The 20294-nt window shown below is 38.7% G+C and overlaps 2 protein-coding genes across 2 annotated transcripts in view; one reads left to right on the top strand and one right to left on the bottom strand.

Annotated features, from left to right (window-relative positions):
• The window catches only part of LOC143102067 (acylphosphatase-2-like), a 55396-nt gene that overhangs the window by 11731 nt on the left and 23371 nt on the right, over positions 1-20294 (bottom strand). The gene's annotated exons all lie outside the window — the stretch shown is intronic.
• Positions 6711-9243, top strand: foxg1b (forkhead box G1b). The gene is made up of 2 exons (XM_076265357.1): positions 6711-6807; positions 6943-9243. Exons 1-2 carry the CDS (start codon positions 6803-6805, stop codon positions 8069-8071), a joined length of 1134 nt encoding a protein of 377 aa, XP_076121472.1. The 5' UTR covers positions 6711-6802; the 3' UTR covers positions 8072-9243.

Below are 20294 nucleotides of genomic sequence, written 5' to 3'. Positions count from 1 at the left end.
TCAAAGGCCCTTGCCCGCTAAAGATTTTAAAACAGTTCTCCCACCTCTGGGTATGTTCCTAACTCTCTTAAGATGTCAGCCAGATGTCTCTCTTAAGGTGTTCTGCCTCTCATGACCTGGTCTCGATCCTTCCATTCTAAAAAATACTTTCTAAAAATTGCCTTTTATCTCCAAAATTCTTGAAAAGGTGGCCTTGATGCAGCTCTCAAAAGTGTTGAAGGGAGTGTAGAAATTCTGGCTTCTGTCCCATCATGCATTGTACTGAATCTGCCCTTATTAGAGTCACAAAAGATTTATTGATGGCAGCCGATTCTTGAGAGCACTCGGTTTTGGTGCTACTTTATGGTGCTACTTTATCTTTGAGCTGCCTTCAGCACGCTGTTTTAATCAGCAGACTAAAAGTTGACATAACTGAACCTATTCTATCTGGCTAATAGGAGACAATTCTGTTTCTAATGGGTAATTTATCTTCCTCTCAATTATCACATGTGGTGTTCCACAAGGCTCAATCCTAAAACCAATGTTGTTTTGACTTAACATGTTAGCTTAGGCCACATAATTTGCCGTCACAGCATCTCTTTTTTCTATACTGATGCTGAAACTCAGCTCCACCTGGCAGTGGTTGCTTAACAAGCTGAGTGCTTTACTAGATTGCTTAATGGATGGGAAGGACTGGATTTCTCAGAATTTCTTTCAGCTAAATTCAGACAAAATAGAAGTGCTTTTCATTGGCCCTCAAAAGGTTGACTTACTCCCAAATACCAAGCTTGCTTCCACGAACCTAGGGGTGTAGAGAGAATGATTACATGCCTTTATCTTTTCAAGACTTGTCTGTTGTAACGTTTTATTCATATGTCTAAATAAACAATCTATTGGCCAATTGCAGACTGTTCAGAAGCTGGACTGTTGATTAAGACTACATAGTGTAAGAAAAACAAGCGAGAACCATTTTGGTATAACTCATATTGTTTCGCAGAATAGTAATTCTTACAATAGGGAGCACATCAAGTAGGGTGGCTAAGAGCAGTTTTTCAGTGGAATCGTGCAAATAGTGATACAAGCACCAAATTTGGCACAGTTGTTGTCTAGGGCATGCTGAAACAATTTGTCTGATTGGCCACTGGAAAATCCAACATGGCGGCCATATTTCAAGATTTTGCCTTTGCACGACTCCTTATTTTTAGTACATAATACAAAGGCAGAGTACAGTATCTGACAAATAAGGGTTAAAGGTCAACTTTAAGCACAATATTTTGTATATTCACACATTTCTTCATCAGGGCAACAAGTCACCAGATTTGCATTGCTCTACCTATAATACATTTGTGTAGACAAAACAAAAAACTTTGAAGTAATTTTTCTCAGTTTGACACTCAGTTACTGCCTTTTGCCTTTGTAGGGCAGTATGGTTTTGGGAGTTACTGTGAACACAACCCTCTATTTTTTCGAAAAACAAGTCACATTGAGTATAGATATTTATCCACATGATAAAGGAAGTCTTTAATATCCCAAAAATGTCAATAACTCATTTTTGACCAAAAATGCAGTTACTGCCTTTTGGCTTTGTAGGGCAGCATAGTCATATTGCCGTCGCTGGGGGGACTGTTAAAGTGGTAGGCTACTGTACCTCGGTGCTAAGAATAGCTTAAACTCTGTGTGACCCTAGCTAGCTTCCATCCTATCTGTCTGAATGTATTTGGTATAGGTGCTCCGCATGGCATTAAAAGCTTTGGCATGCGAATCCTCTGGGCTCATTTGTGTGTGTGTGTGTGTGTGTGTGTGTGTGTGTGTGTGTGTGTTGGACTGTTGGTGTTGGTGGTGGTGGTGGTGGTGGTGTGTGTGTACATATGTGTATGTATGTTCAGGTATGTGTTTGTCTGATCAAGCAATTCAGTTCACCAGAAGCATCTGGTTTGCGCTAATGGTCACACTTGAAATGTTCAGTGTCACGCCTAGGTGCTAAACCTGTCAATCATGTCTCGTCGGAGATTAAGCCACTTCTTCCACATGAGTGCGTGAGCTTGCCCCAAATTTACACTGCCCGATGGAGGCCAAAAGGGGTGAAACGGTCCACATTAAAGGTCAGTTTGAGAGCTAGGAAACACAATCGGCCGACATTTTTTTTTTTTATTCTTTTGGGGGTTTACCTGTTACCTTGTGTCTTGTCTTGGTCTCAGCTTTGGCTGCCTGTGCACTCTTTTTCACTTTATTCCCCCCAATCTTAAAGTGATACATCTTTAGCTGAGTTTTCATCACAATTTAGCATTCAACAGGTGGGACAATCATAGATATATCCCATTCAGGGGTGCGTTTCCCCAAAACCATAGTTGCTAACCTGTTAGCAACGTAGTTGGTTGGCAATGGGAAATTGCATTGCAACCAACAAAGTTGCTGGTTTTGGGAAACGCGCCCCAGCATTGTCCGTCCCTCCCAGCACAGGGAACCGGCGTGGGCCGGATCTGGCTATGATCTGGCCCTGATATGTCTCAAATGTGGACTAAATGCAGGATGGAGTAATAGTATATCTGGAGTGATGAGAGATAGATAGCAGGGCTCACAAGATTTATCTCTCTGTGTGAGCTGAGGGCTCATCCAAATCTGTAAAAGATTAACACGGTTGCCTAAAATCAGCGAGTTATTTCTGCAAATGTTGCCAGTGTTCATGTGGCAGGGGCTTTTGTTGTGTAGAGGTAACTTTTTTATATGATTGCACTAAGTCAGACGAATTTGCTGGTTGCTAAAAGCAGGCCATGCATTATGCATCTGTGATTTTTTTTGTTCCCCTGAAGATTTTGATATGCATTAGATGAATTGATTTTGGCATAATGTCTAGCACATCTTTATTTTTATGCTTTTTGTTTTTCTTTTTTTCAGAGGGTTACACTTTACTGGAAAAGAGATAAAATAATGTCGCTTGCTTTGTAATAAGTAGGTAAAGCACTGGAGCCATTGGCCACATTTTGATATTTGTTAACATAATTGTTTGCGGCTGATCCTGGTTCCTGAAACATTGTTGTGCAAAGACCATGATAACAAAATGATAAGCCTCTTTTAATTTGTTTTAACCGGTTGTTGCACAATGCTGCTTTTGAGAAACACATTTACTTGATTTTGTTTTAGCTATGAAGCCCCGTGAACCTTCAATATATTAATAATTATATTTTTGGAGATAGGTGTCAGTTAACATATTAAAATAGTATAATGAATTGTGTACATGTCCATATATGATTCAATGTTTTTACATCTTTACAAGTTTTTACATGTCCTTTCAAAATAGTGTGGAAAGTAATTATCTAATTGCTATTGTTATTAAAGATATTTCAAATTTCAGACATTCTTCTGACATTATTTTCATTTATTTTATGTTTAAAACTAGGCATTTGCCTACCATAGGCTACACTGAAAATATGACATATGCCGATATAAAATAATGGCAAATAAAGAGAAAGCCTGTGATGGTTCGCGGGAAATTATTTATAGCCTACTCTGTAAATGTGATTTATTTTTGTCGAGTAACTTTCCTGTGTGGAAATTGTGATTACATTTAATTAATCTTGTGCATAAAATAGCCAAACAATAATCACAGGGACGCTCTCGAACATTTTGGAGACAAACACGTTCCATAGCGCATTTTACAGTCGTCTGTGGGCTGTTTTAAGGGAGCTCAATTATAGGTAGCATGCGTCGCCCGCCTTGTTGCGCATCATAGGCCTAATAAAATTAAAATGCAAATGTTCAAAATGGAACAAGGTGATTCACCGGGAGGCAAATTTGCACTAGGCCTCTTGTTGCTCCTTCAGTTAGTTGTTAATATTGTTATCTTTTTCAATTTCAATTTTACAATAAAGTTAGATGCTTATAAGCTGCGAAGGCTATTTAACCCTTTAGGCCAACTGAAATTGAAATAGCTTCTTATTTTAAACATCCAATGGAGCTACAAACCAAAGGCAAAGGCCTAGCCGACAGTTTGAAATGTCCTCTTGAGAACATCAGCCACGCTATTTAAAAAAAAAATAAAAAATTAAATAGGTCTACAATTTAATAAACGTCTGAAATATGTCTTGTTTCATTTGTATTGGGTACATTTTGATACAGCTATTTTTCACGGTTTGAGCCAATGAGGATATCAAATGCGTAGGCTAATTCTAAAGTAGCTGCATGCTCTACTGAAATACTAAAATGCAGGCTACGTTTTTTTTTCATTCAAGAGCTCTGCTAAAATTGTATTGATCTAATACAACCTGTGGCTTATAGCTTTCTGCACGCGAAGACCTAACATCATTATTTTGTATGAAAGAAGGCGCAGCTTAGTTGTCTTGATTTGTTCAAGGGCGATATTGAAATGTTGATAACTATCTCAATTAATAGATTCATGCATCAATTGATGATGCCTATTAGTGACAGTAGGCTAGTGACGCGGTGCTAAGGAATTCTATATAGATTAATGTGTCAATTGAGTCAAGGAATGCAATTATGATGGCCTTAATGGCTAATATGATTATGATGGCTAATAAGTGACGCAAGATATTCGTCCTTCTTTTGGAAACATTAGATTAAACTTCTGTATGTGTTTTACTCACTTGTGGACAGTAATTTGTTGGTCTGTCTGCATATGTCTGTATATATTTTTGTATCAAGGCTACTCTTTATGCAGCTTAATGCCCTGTTTGTGTGTGTCTTTTAATAATACATATACAATTAAGTTATCAATCAAGTTAAATAAAGTTAAATAAAGTCTGTAAACAAAATAGGCATATTATACATTTTTGTAATATATATATATATATATATATATATATATATATATATATATATATATATATGATGTAATATTTTTACAACTTATACAGTTTTATTGTTCCCCTTACAAGACAAGCATCGCCCAAAAATTGAATGTAGTAATCTAACATACAACGGCTATTGCATATATGCCTGTGTGGCCCTAGCCCACCGGTGTTTCTTTTTTAATTTAAAAATTTACGGATTTTTAATTGCGAAAGGGATTCGAATTGCGTTACAGGAAAAACGCAGTGTTGATTGTAAAACGCACTAAATAATGATATAATGATACTGAATAGCCTAGATGTAATCAAAATGGACAGTTTGTAAGGACCTATTTGATAATTTGTTATTTGGATTGGTTTATACTTTGTGGTAAAAGAATAGTACTCATTTGACTTCGACTTTATTTAAGTAAATATAAAAAAACGCAAACGTTAGCCTGGTCCATGTAAATTCGAGCTGGGCTGTCAGTGTCAACGTGTTATAGCCTACGTGACATGTCAAATGTTACGTTTTTTTTTTTTTTTTAAGGAGGCCTTGCTCAAGTGGCGTAGCTTATGCCATAATCAATATGTCCCAGTTATACAACCACTATCATGATATGAACAAAAATCTATGCATTGTTATAGGAGTCCATTGTGGCCAATGTTTTTATTTTATTTATTTTAAAACTTGGTCACAACATTTGCATGTTTGGTCTGCTTTCGTCGAATTTTGCCTTTTTGCCCTATGTGTGGCCATCATTCAATATGTTCATGTAAACAGTATTGAAATCAAAAGAACTGCATCCTAGACTAAGCTATGGTACTTTTTAACTGGATATGTCCTTATTTCCTCCTTGCTCCTTTCCTCTTTCTATCCTCTCTCTCTCTCTCTCTCGTCTACTCTGAATGCACCAGAGTGAAAACATTAGAACTATTTTCGGTTAAAAAGTTGATGTTCAGGACAGGAGAACGGCTGGACATTTCTGATCCGGGTCATTATCTCGTCCATATATCACACACTGTCTGTATGAAAACATTTATAAAGTATCTATCTATCTATATTTAGCCTACATATCACCATATGTTATCTGCCTATGTGTGGGTTTTCTTCAGAAAGACCTAACGGCACATGTTTGTCTGTGGGTTAGTTAGAATTCCATCCCATTCAAGCCAGCCTACCTAGGAAGACCAAACCTGCTTCATCACAAGTTAACTTAAAATTTCTACGCTAATGTCTTTGCTTCCTCTGTTATAATTTGATTATTAAATATGGTCATTTTTTAAACGTAGTTTTCATGTATATATGAAGTAGTATTGATATGATAGCCTATGGTGTTAGGCCTACACCATTAAATGTCTCATCAACAATTGATAAGAACCAATCCTAATCAACAAATGAATATTAACGGCTGATTGAGCTGGTTGAATGTGTGTGTGTGTGTGTGTGGTGGTGGGGGGTGGGGGTATATTACGATTACGTTCTTGCTGCAGCTTCACCAGAGGCACGATAACACCAACAACCAGACACTGGAGGCGCCCTAACCCGAGTAATTCACTCGCTGATAGGTGCCGTTTAGTTAGTTAGATCAGGGTGCTCGGAGTGCCATTAGTCCTCTTAAAAATCCTATGCGATGCATTTAGGCTTTCTTATGTGTCAAAGTAACCTATTGATAGCTTGATTGATGTCTTCATTTCTTATGTTTGTCATCTATGTCAGTCCGTCGTCTTTTTTTCAAAGGCAAATTCAATTACCCAGCGAAAAGTTACCCATGTGACATTTAATCTGCACGTGTTTAAATTTCGTTGATTCTGTGCGACACAGGTAGTGGCAGATTACGTCCACCCCTTGTCTGAGCCGACGTAGTCGCTGACGCAAGCGCGCTCTCCATTAAGTTGGAGAGCACCGCGCGCCTTCTCTAGTCTGTACTAGTATGTAGCGATGTGTTAAGTGGTGGTCACGGCGGGGAGCTCTGTTGACATTGTCCAATATTTTGTTTTCCTTCGTCAACAGCAAGTTAGGAGCTCCTCCCCTCTCAATGAGGTAAGCCTGGTTAGACGGAGCCTTTTTAATTACTAATATCTAGAGTCCAAACGACGCGCCCCCTTGTCCTAGAAGCCCCATCATGCATGTAATGTCTCGGTCCGATCGCGTCTGACTTTTTTCCCCTTTTTCAAGTACCAAAAGAGGGGGAGACGGCCCCCCTTTTTGGTTTTCGCCGGGCATGGGAGATCAGAGAGAGCCGACAATGGTGCAGAAGTCCACTTCGTTCAGCATCAAGAGCCTGCTGCTCCCGTCGAAGTATGACAGCCCGGACGCAGCAGTCTCCGAAGAGAAAAGTGTCCCGGACTCGGAAAAATCACCGGAACCGGCGGACATGGAGTCCAAGACGTTGAGTCAGGAGCCGCCGCTGCCGCATCCCCCTGCGTCTTCCCGAGACGACGAGGAGGGGAGTACAGAACAGCCCGCAAAGCAAGGCAAGAATGGGAAATTCGACAAGCCACCGTTCAGCTACAACGCGCTCATCATGATGGCTATCAGACAGAGTCCGGAAAAGCGACTCACGCTCAATGGCATTTACGAGTTCATCATGAAGAACTTCCCTTACTACCGCGAGCACAAACAAGGATGGCAGAATTCCATACGGCACAACCTAAGCCTCAATAAATGTTTCGTGAAAGTGCCGCGGCATTACGACGACCCAGGCAAGGGAAACTACTGGATGCTGGATCCGTCCAGTGACGACGTCTTTATAGGCGGAACGACTGGGAAGCTTCGGCGTCGCTCAGCAACCTCCAGGGGTAAACTGGTGATGAAGAGAGGTCTGCGTTTCGCGCCCCTCGGTCTGGGCTTGGGTGAGCGCCATAGCAATCCACTGTACTGGCAACTATCACCCTTTTTACCTATACACCCTTCGCACTATAACGGATCTACCCACGGATTTCTAAACCAAGGACATGGTTACGGCTCCCTGTTGCCCGGCGTTGACGCGCTAAGTAACGGGGAGGTCTCTCGTTCCATCCTCGGGAGCTCGAGTGGGAGTCTCAACCTGTCAAACGGATACGGGGTCGCCTCTCCACCCACGGCAGGCTTGCTCTCTGGCCACAATGGATATTACGTTCCGGGGACGCAACAAGCGCAGTCCCTACAAAGCGGACCAGGTTACGGCATCTCCAGCTCGCCGCCCACCCTCATATCGGATTCGCTACGAACTACTCTCCCTTCCTTCTCCCCGCCGCTGTCCAGTGGATTTTCTGGGGTCTTGTCGCCGCACAAGAGGGTCGCGACCAATTCTTACTTGAGCTAAGCTCGCTTTTGAACGTGTTAGTGTCAACTTTCCCTCCTCGAAAGTCCTTGACTCTAACCCCCTCTCCATAAGCGCAACGAAATAAGTCCAAGTTCCTCATGTTTTGCATTCCACAAGGACTGTACATTCTAATGTATATAAGGGACCATGGTTTTCAATTCTTTCTTAGAGTATCTTCATGCCAAAGGCAATAATATGTTTTTACTATAATGTTGTTATTTATAGGTTGAACATTTTAATTTATGTTTTTTATTTATTGAAATGTACACTGTTTTCTCTCTATTCATATGAAACACTGTGTTTGGTTAAATGGATCAGACGTTTGTCATAATTGTTACGTTAGGTTTTCTTTACTGATATGTATATTTGTCCCCCAAATGCTGCGCCTTATCGACTGCATGGTTCTAGTGGACCCATGCAGAGGAAATATAAGAAATAAGGAAGAAAATTCTATACAGAAGTGTTTCGCACAATTAAATGGACCACATGTATATGACAAATAAGATATACTTTTAATACACTTTCCTACATTTTATGAAGACTACTGTACTGAGTAGGCTATTTTTGGAGATAATTATACTAGTTATTCTTAAATCTGTCTGAGACATCAGACACAGCAGAAGAAAACAAATAGTATAACTATTTGTTAAGACACTAGGACTATTACTCTACCTAGACTCTAAGTCTGACCTCATGTAAGTGCTCAGGACCGACCTTCTGACCCGTCGTCACTCTCGTATATGATCTCTTGTCAAATCGGTATCATGTGGGCCAAGAGTGAGATTGTGTCGACCTAACCCATGTGGTAATACTTGCAGCCATAAGTTTTCATATTTTATGCTAATTCTACGCATACAATAGCCTATCTAATTGACAATCCCCATGCGTAAGAATATATTTACCGCATTCATTGCTCATAAGCATTGGTATTGTAAGAGAAATGTTGAGCTGGTGGGCAATATTCGACAGACCAAGCACTAACTCTCGGCGTTTTTTGGGTGGCTGCGTTTTCAGGTGGCATGGACCATACTCTGATCTTTAGCAATGCGAATTTCATACATGTCACAAGAAGTGTTTGCACTTTTAGTTTATAGGCCTAGCCATTTACAAATGTGAGACGTTCGTACTAGTTTGCTGTTTTTATTTGTTTGTTTCTGTAAATTAAATTTGAAATCGATGAAATGACAAAATAAAGTATTGAAATATTTCCTTACAAAGAATGTCAGAATGTGTGTCAAAAACTATGCTAAAATAATTTGCATATTATGCCTCCAATCACTGCTCAGAGAGAGAGAGAGAGAGAGAGAGAGAGAGAGAGATAGAGCATTTTAGCCCATTGTTACCTTTTGTATTTAAAAGAGCACACTGTTGAACAACCATACGCTATAAATGTCTACAACCTAAGCAAAGTTATCTAGACATACTGTTCATGTGCTTTGGGCAAATCATACATTTATTCAGGACATAAACAACAACAAAAAAACAGAACATGCAGCGCGTCCAACCAACAAGCCAACTTGAATGAAAAGTGAATAGACATGAACCTTTCTGCAAAGTTTGTCTTGTACGCCAGAACTTCGCACACTGAAACATGACACTGACTGTATCATCCAACAGAAATATTGAAAAAAAATATATTTTGATACCCTTTCGTAAGTAGCAGGAGGGCATACTTAGGCCTTATCACATTGAGAGAGGCAACAATGAAATATAGGCCTACAACAAGTATGGTACACAAGTCTACAAGAAGCATAACACTAACACAACGCAGGTGGGCCTCTCTCCAACAAGTCTAGCTAAGCTTAGGCCTACGTCATTGTTCTTGGTGCATGCTGAATGCAGTTTTATTATCTTCACTGCGATCAAGTGCTCACTATATTTCAAGATAGGCTACTTTTATGCCAGATATGTGCCACATACTGTTTTCCATTACAACTAGAAATACATTTCTGTGCAATCTCAGACTCGATTTAGAGCCAGGGCGTTGCTAGGTAGTCCCTAACAGCTGAAGGTATTTTAACAGGCTATGCAAAACAAGTGCTGTCACCTGACCTGGGAACGCAGCCCCGGCTTGCGCTTCTCCCGAAATCGTCCGTGCTGCGTCGCTGAAATGCTCGTAAACTACTGGCGCCATTTCTGAAGGCCAGAGGTAGGTCACAGTCGAGTAGGTTACAGGCCGATGAAGAATATCTGTTTTACTGAAGATATAATATTATTTATTTTGGTAAAATAAAAATCAATATAATTGTATACGAACTGTTCACACTTTTTAATAGACTAGAATACTCAGTAATCCTGTTTCTCCGTTCAGATTCAAGATGAATGGCGTGCTCAATTCCTTTTGAGTTTGATTTGGGTGCTCTTCGGTCCAAGGTAGAACGTCTAAGAGGCAGTGTAGAGAAATAATTCTCTTGATAGCCGAGGCACTCCTTAACTAAAATGTCTTTATTACAAAAATGACATGTCCTAAAAGGACAACTTTAAAATGCCCACGCGTAGCGGCATGGGGCCTTCTTCAGGGCATCCTGTTTCTCCTCCTACTTCTCAGTCAGTCATATAAAATAAAATGTTGTTTGCACTGACCTTATGTGAAGATATTGATGGCTATTGATGAATACAAATGAATACAGGTTATGGAAATAATTTCTATAAACAGCAGTAGCCTTTTTGTATATATACCATGCATTTAACATTTTAGATTCATATTATGTTTATAATATGTGGTATGTGTAATACATTCTGTAAAACTTCAGAATATGTCTGTAATAGTACACATTTGTAAAAGTAATATTTATGTAAAATACAGTTCCAGACAGTCAGACTGTTTCTGATCCTGCATAATAATACCCAGTATAATTGTTTTTTTTTTTACATACATAATGTTTTCTCTGCAAATTCAGTTTGGATTGGCATGGGTAGACAATATATGTGTTTGCTTTTGAAAGCACAAGTTAAATGTTCACTTTGAGCATATCATAACATTTTACATTTCCACTTTTTTTAAACAAAAGTAAGTGCTGTATTATTTTAGGAGACATAACTACAAACAATGAGAGAACAGTTAACTTTTTAACAGTTAACATTTCTCTTTTTTTTTCATTTAAAATGCAAAAAATCCTTTACAACTTCCAGGTCCAGATTAATTGGATTTTTTTGTGTTACCCTCTTTAGTGTTTGATTTCTTTTAAATTGTATAAATTATATTCTCACCAGAATAAATGTCACATAGGAAATCATATGCCACGTTTTTTTTTTTCCGCAAGCAAGGCAATTCCAATAAAACCTGAAGCAGCACAATGTAGTTGTAATAGCTTAACATAATGCCTTCAGACTCTTTTTGATGCTATATAAGGGATAATGTATTGTCTGCCGGTAATTATCAGAAAATAAGTCCCGACAGGGAGAACAGAACCCCGACACGCAGCGGAGACATACAATATGGAGAACTCTGGCGTTCCCAATGTGCTTTCGGAATACTGGGCATTGCATTATGCAACGTTGTTGTCATGAGCAGGAGCATGACCCTTGTCTTCAGTTTTACACAAATTCAGTTGTCCCTTAGCGCTAAATGGGTTCCCAATATGTAGGAAATTGGCGAAAAGGGGAATTCCTACATTGTATTATTTTAAACTGTTTGGAAATATATACAAAGTAACAGTCAGCAACCATGATGAATAATTGACCAACATCAATTCGTCCCTAAATTGTGGAACTATTTTGATAAAGGTGGGTTAGGCAATGACAAAGAATGCCACAAGCATGCAGGGAAACTGAAAATGACCCTCCTGGAATGCTTGGCTTAGTCTGATTAACTCTGCATTGGGCCTTTGTTAGATTTCCGCAGAATGAGGTTAATGCTGAACGTCAGAAGGCCACACCGGAAAACAGGTCTAACCACATCCGCTTGTCGAGGGATAACGTTAATTCTGACAGAGGTTCAGCGATTGGCAAATTGGTAGTACTGTTAAAGGTGCTATAAGTGATGTCACACAGTTTCTAAGCAAAAACATTTTTTGTCACATACAGCAAACATCTTCTCACAATCCGCTAGCTGCCTGTCTCCTGAATACACTGTAAATAAAAACGCGGTCTCTGTAGACAGCCCCAAAAACAGCAACAAAAACAGCCTGGTGCAGCCTGGACCATGAAACATAACAAAGTTTTCCAGACATTCTCCGATAAGACGCGCGTTTAGGAGAGTTTCAGTTGCACAGGAGGGAGGGTGGAGGGAGGGGTGAGCCAGCTCTTTGTTTTTGTTTGAATGTCAACAGAAGTGACGTTACCAACATCGCTTAGAGCACCTTTAACCTGCTTTAAATTCCATAATATTGCCTATATGTTATTATTTTGTACAAAAGCAAATGAGGATATTTAATCAATGGTCCAGACAGATAGCATTGTTCTAAATATAGCCTATACACCTACACACATTTATTTATCATTATTTTTACCATTTATGTGTCAGAATCAACGTTATCTCCCAAAAAGCGGGTGTGATTAGACCTGTTTTCCGGTGTAGACTTCTGATGTTCAACATAAACGGCATTCCAGCCACGGTATTTTCCATATCTTGCATGCTTCTTTATCCCCTGAAGCATCCTTTTTTTTATGAAAGGGATGCTTTGTTACCAGGGGTTTCTATTAATATGCTCACACTAGGTCTATTTACTGGCGATTATTCGGACAATACCATCATGATTTGCCTCTTCTGTTGTTCTCCTTTGTGTATGTCTCTATCTGTGAGGTGTCGTACACATCCTCCTCTAACATCCAAAGTTTTAACCAAGGAAGTGATTTGTAAAGACGGCTCTCAGCGCCGAATGCTTTAGAGGCTCACCCTTGACCCCATAGGTCATGGGTTTGCGGGCTTCCAGGTCAAAGGGTTCATGAAGGACGGCTCACAGACTAACAGACTTAGCTTCCTCTTCCAGGTCACGCATGGCAACAAAACAACTTCTAATCCTTCCTTTAGATGGGGGCTTTTGGCTTGCATCTCTCTGTGGTAGCCAAGAACAACAACTTAAAGAGCCCTATGGCAATTTGCAAGAACCAAGGAGATCAATTCAGGAGTTCAGCTAGGCTTAAGTAAACCAAGCAAGCCAGACGTGAACAAAGCATGGGCCGCTCACTTGAGCAGAAATGTTCATGTGTGCAGGAGGATTAAGAGTAAAGAAACATTCAGGTATTGTTTTGCAAGTGCAAACAGTGCAGTGATACACATTTCAAGCACTGTGGCCGAAAGATGTGTGATGATGTGTGGTGTAATTTTACTACGAGGTACACAGGTACATGCAAATCATTTTTGGTGTGTTCTTAGTCACTGCCATAACTGTTTTGCAAAATGTCCTCTTTGTAGCTTTATTACAAAGTCTCATACCGTAGATATGTGGTTTTATAGACATGTCACTGATGCCAAAGGGAATTTAGGATACATTTAATTAAGGAATAATGCCCGACGAGGTGTCTATTATCAGAAATAAATGGACAACGGTTGCTTCTGCGAAGTCCATTTATTTCTGATAATCGAAGGGCATTATCCCGTTTATACCATGGTCACTTACGAAATAAATAAATATGAAATGAACTATTAATACTAAATGAGTTTTAGAGCTAAAATCGTTAGTTTTTTCAGCTGTTTACAGTTGATTCCATTGTTGCGAAGCCTGCCTCCAGGCTCAACCGTCGTCCTACTATCGTTGTTATAGTTACAATTCATAAGCATTGATATGGAACGGCGATTAAACTTTTTTTACCAGATCTACTTCATAGGTGTAGTATATCACTTTAAACGACACCCTCTTCAACCTAGACAATGGTATAAAGTAGTTTAATCACTCATCATAGCTGCATAACATTAGCAGTTTTTAAAAACATATTTTAATTGCTTAATGTCACCAAGTTCTTAAATACTTAATATTTACACTGTTGATGATGATATTGCAATTTAATTGTAATGCAATTGTAATTTTATTGTAAACTCCCTTTTTGATATATGAGTGCATCTTGTATTTGCTGTCCCTGACATAATGGATACAATACCTCCAAATACGTTTAAAGTTCTCTGTGGTGAATTCAGAGGTACAGTCAACGATTGTACGTAATTTCAAGCACATACATTTTTTTTGTCCAATTCAGCAATCATCTCCATAGGATCCGCTAGTTGCCCATTCTGTGATGACACTGCAAAAAACCCGGTCTCTAGGCAACCAAATTAGAAACAAAGTAAGTGGTGGCAGACTGCCCCCAAACAAAAATGAAACCCTACGTGGCTTTTCTCTGGGAATACTGAAGAGAAGAGTGAGCTACCTCTCTGATGTGTTTTGTCTGGTAACAGGCTAAAAATATATTGTACGTTCCTTTGGACAAATGGACCTGTTAATAATTTTAAATATAAACATAAATATAAACACAAACAAACGCGACTTCCTGTGTAATCGCTGATTACGCCATTTAACTGACACTATTTAGTAAGCATATTGTAGTTTTTATTATGAAATAATTTCTATTCAATTTCATTCATGTAGTACCACATAACAACTGAAATGGCCGTAAGACTCCTTATTGAGCCCGAAGCTTGAAGTGATGCGGGCAATAACTCACTGGGAGGATTTGTCTGTGTGAATGTTAAACAACCACTAATCTCTGTCCGCAGGTTAAAGGCTCTGTTGTATTGTCCCGAGTGTGTGTGTGTGTGTGTGTGTGTGTGTGTGTGCGTGTGTGTGTGTGTGTGTGCGTGAGTGAGAGTGAGAGAGATTGTGTATATTTGTGTGACTGTGTTGTTGTGTGACTGAGTTGAGTGGGATGTATTGTCCCAGGTTTGTGTGTGTGTGTGAGTGAGAGAGAGGTTAAGTTAGCTAAGCTGCTCCATTTCTGACATAGCCATGAAATCCAACACCTCCACCCACATGCCTAACTAGAGAACAGAGAATGGGGGTGTATGGGGGTGTGCGGGATTTTTTGGATTATATGCAAAACCATCCCTATCAAAGAAGGACAAGCTTTTCCATAGAACAGAAAGCTTATGCAAAACACCAAAAATACTGTTTCTATCAGGGAATAGAAACTGTATGGCTGTGTAATTTATGTGCTGTTCAATAGTGTTTAATAGTTCTATATTCTTGAAGCATTACGACTAAGATTAAGATTAAGACTATTTATTCTTGAAACATTAACATTAGGACCAATAAATTACGCTGATATATATGACTGTTCAGAAAACAGAATTTAATACCTTAAAGAAGCAGGAAGAGACATGCTAGTTTGTTTGTTAGTTAGTTTATTTATTTATGTCACAAAAAAAATCATAACATTAAACTGAAAGTCAGAGACAGAGTAAAGGGTGTTTTGTGAGAAGCCTTGCAGACTAAACAACTAAAAATAATTTAGCTAATTTTGTTATCTTGAAAAATAATAAGAAGTAGACTTTAGTTGATATGTCCATTTCAGTTTTCAGTAGATTTGAATTCTCATTTTTTATTCAAGAAGTGTATTTTATTTAAATTGCTAGTTTGTTTATAAATATAAATTGAATAAATGAAAATATTTTTAATTTATTCAATTTACCTGAAATGCATAGCCTGAAAAACAGGATTATGTCAGAACCTAAAGTGATTCTTGAAATATTCAAAATGTAGACATGCATGGTCATTTCAATGGGTCTATTTAAGCCGCAGTTATTGTCGGACAAGGGGGATACGTTAAGAAAATAGAAATATACATAATACACATAATTAATTTAAGTTTAAAATGTAAATACATCTCACATCCACCAGTGCTAAAAAGTGAATGACAAAATAAAATTTGAGTAGAAGACGATGAAAAAAAAAATATTGTGTAAGGATTTATTTGATGCTTTAAATAACGCTATCAGTGGAACTGTAAATATAAGGACAACCACAAAAGTAATGCATTTTTAGTGGACACTTGCCACATTAAGAGACACGCTGTAACTAAAAGAAAATCAGACAATGAAAATAAATTCTCATAAATATACAATTTCCCACTTATTGACATATTACGCTTCATTTGCACAGATGTTACCTTTGTGAAAATATCGATATTACATTTGCATCAGTATCTATCCCTTTTGTGTCCAGCAACCTGAGACGACAGTGGGTCCAGAGACTGGAAAATATAAATATGGGTTGGCGAAAAAATATCAGAGTCGTTGGAATGGTAGAGCAGATTAAACATCTCTGCCACACACCAAATATATATCACAAATTAAAACAAACAAACACACAAACAACCAAGCAAAGAAGCAAGGTAGCAATGGATCACAACCAAAGTGGCGCAGCCTCCATTTAACAGCAATCTCTAAATCCACTCTCATGAGCAAGACCATAGTGGCGGCCATTTTGTGGCAAAGGTCTCGATAGCATGTGACAGTAGGGTCAACAAAGGGAAGATTAAAATGAAGAGAGAGGGAAAAAATCAGGAGCACACACACAAAAAAAGAAAACGAGGGCACAGACATCTTTTGAGACACTTCATGTAAAAATGGATTACGGAGCCCTTCTGAAGTTCTGGCCCACTTGATGCCGTCACGTTAAGGTTAACTGGTGGGACCTCATTGGCACGCTATATTACGTGGTGCGCTTGTTGTGAGCATGCGCAAACGGTTCTCAACATTTTGTGTTGAGGTGCCCTGATTCGCTTGCATGCGCTTGGGCGCGAAGGCTGTTCCAATTCGTGATGGTGTCTCTGTCGCTGGCAAGATACTTTGTTTTTTATTTTGGACTGCACCCTAGGATGTATTGTCATCGTATTTCATTGTGGTTAAGAAAATCACGCAACCAGATATCACTATTTTGGTCGAAAGATCTGGGTCTAGAAACAGGTCTTTGCTGTGAGTAAACACATCTAAATGATTTGCATCCTTCATGTGGTCGATTTGTCGCATTTCATATCATTGCATTAAAAAAAGTCTGATTCTTCATCATTTCAAGCAGTTGTGTAATAGGAAAAGTGCAAAACATTCGACTTGCCCCAGATTTTAGTCTAATAATTGCATGTCAGTGGCCAAGTAAAATGAATTTGAGCGATTGATTGCCCTAAAGTTAATGTTTCCTCTTGCCCTGACAAGGCCCTGTCGTTATGCCCCTGCCCTCCAACAAAATGAAGACAAAATGTTCACGCCATTAGACTACCTGTCACCTTCTTACAAAACACAACATATCGCCATATCACAACATAACCTCCCCTCCCACAAACACATACACACTTCACCTGAAATAACAGCAACAACAACAACAACACCTAGTCTCTCACCTAGCCCAAGGCATGTTGGCATGACCGAAGCGAATGAACCAAAAAACAGCCCCACTCCTCTGTCACTCATAAAACATCAGCTACAAAACAAACACCGGCACACTGGCTGCAAGCCAGCACATGTTTACTTTTTTCCCTCTTTTTTTCCCAGAACGGCATTACCTTATGTGCCACAGGAAAAAGCATCCGGTCCTTGCGAGTGCATAAACATGCTGGAGTGTAATATGTCAGACAGTAATAAAGTGCAAAACATGGTGGCTGGGCGTCAGGATGCCGACCTCACCGCATATATCTTGCAGTATAACTGACCCACCTCTGCAAAAAATCCCATTTGAAAAAAAAATCAACGGAGTGGAGGCGAGAGACTACCACACCCACCCCCCAACCCCCACGACCCCCACCCACACCCCTCTGTGTTCAACACCAGACCTGTCAACAGAACAAAGGCGATCCCACTTAGCTGGCACCCCTTCCACTCCCATCCACCCGAGTTTGAATAACTTTTAACCTGCCCTGACTGCAAAAGCTCTCATGCCACATTAACAACGAAGCTTCCATGCAGCCATTAGGCCATAGTAGAGGGAGTAGGCCCACTGCCTTTGTATGGCTGAGAAATGCGTACTATAGCTGACGTACAATAAGATACAGGTGAATGATATACTGTATACATGTTAGATGATAGATGATAGATGATATACTGTATACGTGTTGGATATTTATGGTTTGTATGTTGGATGGTTATGGTTTGGTACTTCATTTTGTATGTGTGTGTCTGTGTGTGTGTGTGTGCATGTGTGTGCGCATGTGTGTGTGAGTGTGTGATTGCGTGTGTGAGTGTGTGTGTGTGTTATTGCATTTAATAATGTAAATTCCATTTTTGCAGATTTTGGTCTTGTGGGTGATCGCTAGAAGATCCTCGTGGCACGATGGGCTGCTCAGGAGAGGAGGTTGGTGGCTTCAATCTGGGGTCAGTGATCCTGCACGGAAATGAACGTGGTCAGTAATGTCTGGAATGCCCTCTCACAACACATTACTTTATTTAGTTTAATATCTAAATAGCTTTTGTAGTCCACATAGTGTACTTTAGCTTTTTCCAGACTCAAAACATCTGGATGTAAAAGTGCTTGACTTCAGGGATTAATCTTTAGTTGTTTGCTATGGAGGACCTGAAGCTGCAGGACTGAATGGAACATTCTTTGGCCATTCTAGTGGGTCCTTACAAATGACATTGATAAATGACTTCATGGTTCCTTATCTCACTACACTGTAGGCTACTTCTTTCATTAGTCTGTATTTTTACAGGGTGTGTATGTGGGTTTGGCTAGAATTAATGTAAAGTATACGGTTAGGAATGTATCACATATGGGAAATGCATGTATTGTTTACAAGATAAAACATAAATAAGGACACCAGCCTAATAAGGGCGTTCTTTTTTTTTTATTTTTTTTTTTTATTATGTAACCCTGGATAGTTATGTCATATAGTTATTATTCAATGTGAGGTGAGAGAATATGGTCCTCTTCCTCACAACTATTTTTGTAAATAGTGCAACATGTATTATCTGAGAGGACAAAGTAAAAACTGAAGATTGAATTTAAAGAAATGTGTTATTTTAGGTTTTACGGTGATTGATCGTTGGTCACAATCATCTGATATGCCACTGAAACAATATTTCAAAATACCTTTTTAGCTAGTTTTTTTTTTTTTATCTATCTGCAGGGAATTATTGTTGAATTTCAAAATACATAAGCAACATTAAATTACAAAAATAAAAATGTAAAAATAAAAAATAAATAATACAAAGACGGTTTTCACCATTTCTCCTCTTTATTGGACTATATTAATTCAAAATAGATGTCATTGTTATATACGGTATTATGACTTCCAATATAAATCAAATTGGACTTTTGTATTTTGTGTATTAGAAGCCTCTGTGAGAATCTGTCATTTTAGTTGTAAGTAATCACAGCAACGCTTCTTTATATTTTACCATTAAAGGAGACAGTTATTTGCATATTACTCGTACATTTTAAAACATAAAACAGAATTTCTTGTGCATAACCAATAATCAGGTGCTGGTTGGCAGCAGGAGCGTATAGAATGAAAGTCAAAACACTCCTTTTTCGCTCTAGTTTTCTCTAAATAAATCACTAAATGCAATGAGATGTGTTCTATTTTGAGTTTAAAATTTTCAATATATTTCTAAGAATTAAAATTGAACAGCGAATGTTTCACATGGACAGAATTAATGAAAAAAAAAAACATTTGCTCCATTTTGCACCATTGTGATTCTGTGTCGGAATCTGCTTTTGCATTTATAGTAAGTGTATGTTTCCCAACACAGTTGTCTTTTAGTCTGCAATTAATGGTGAGTAAAAAGAGCTAAGAGTCCTGAGAGTAAGTCTGTGATGCTATCTGTAGTGGGTTTGCTAACTGACGATATGGACTCAGTTGATCATTTCAACTATACACGTTTCATGCTTTTAATCCTCTAAATGAAAGGAAATGTAAATAATATTTTTTTTTTTTTTTAATGGCACATTGTGTATAACATAACCATTTTAAATTAATAAAATTTGAACTAAACAGGGCACACATTTTTTTAAATCAGACCTTGGTGGATGTAGTCAGTGTACAGTGTACATGGTCCTTGTGGCTGCTGTCTTTTATCTTTATTGTTGTCCAATAATGCACCATTCCCTTTTAGTGATGTTTGTCTAGGCATGTGTCTATTCATCCTGCTCATGAGCTAGTAGATTAGCAAAGATTTTAATTCTGCACATTTATAGAAACAGGTTATCTTTGTGAGTGTGTGTGTGTGTGTGTGTGTGTGTGTGTGTGTGTGTGTGTGTGTGTGTGCTGTGCGTGCCTGCGCATGCGTTTTCATTTAATAAAGGAAAAAAACAGAAGCATATATTTGACAGGGTGAATAATGTAACACAAAATACTGCAG

This window comes from Alosa pseudoharengus, unplaced genomic scaffold (genome assembly GCF_046254945.1).
Source record: "Alosa pseudoharengus isolate Yale_2024_CS ecotype anadromous, Long Island Sound unplaced genomic scaffold, YU_APseudo_1.1 YU_APseudo_1.1_scf_1, whole genome shotgun sequence".
NCBI classification, from domain to species: domain Eukaryota; kingdom Metazoa; phylum Chordata; class Actinopteri; order Clupeiformes; family Clupeidae; genus Alosa; species Alosa pseudoharengus.
Note: the sequence above shows the minus strand (reverse complement) of the source record. Positions and strands in the feature narration are given on the sequence as shown.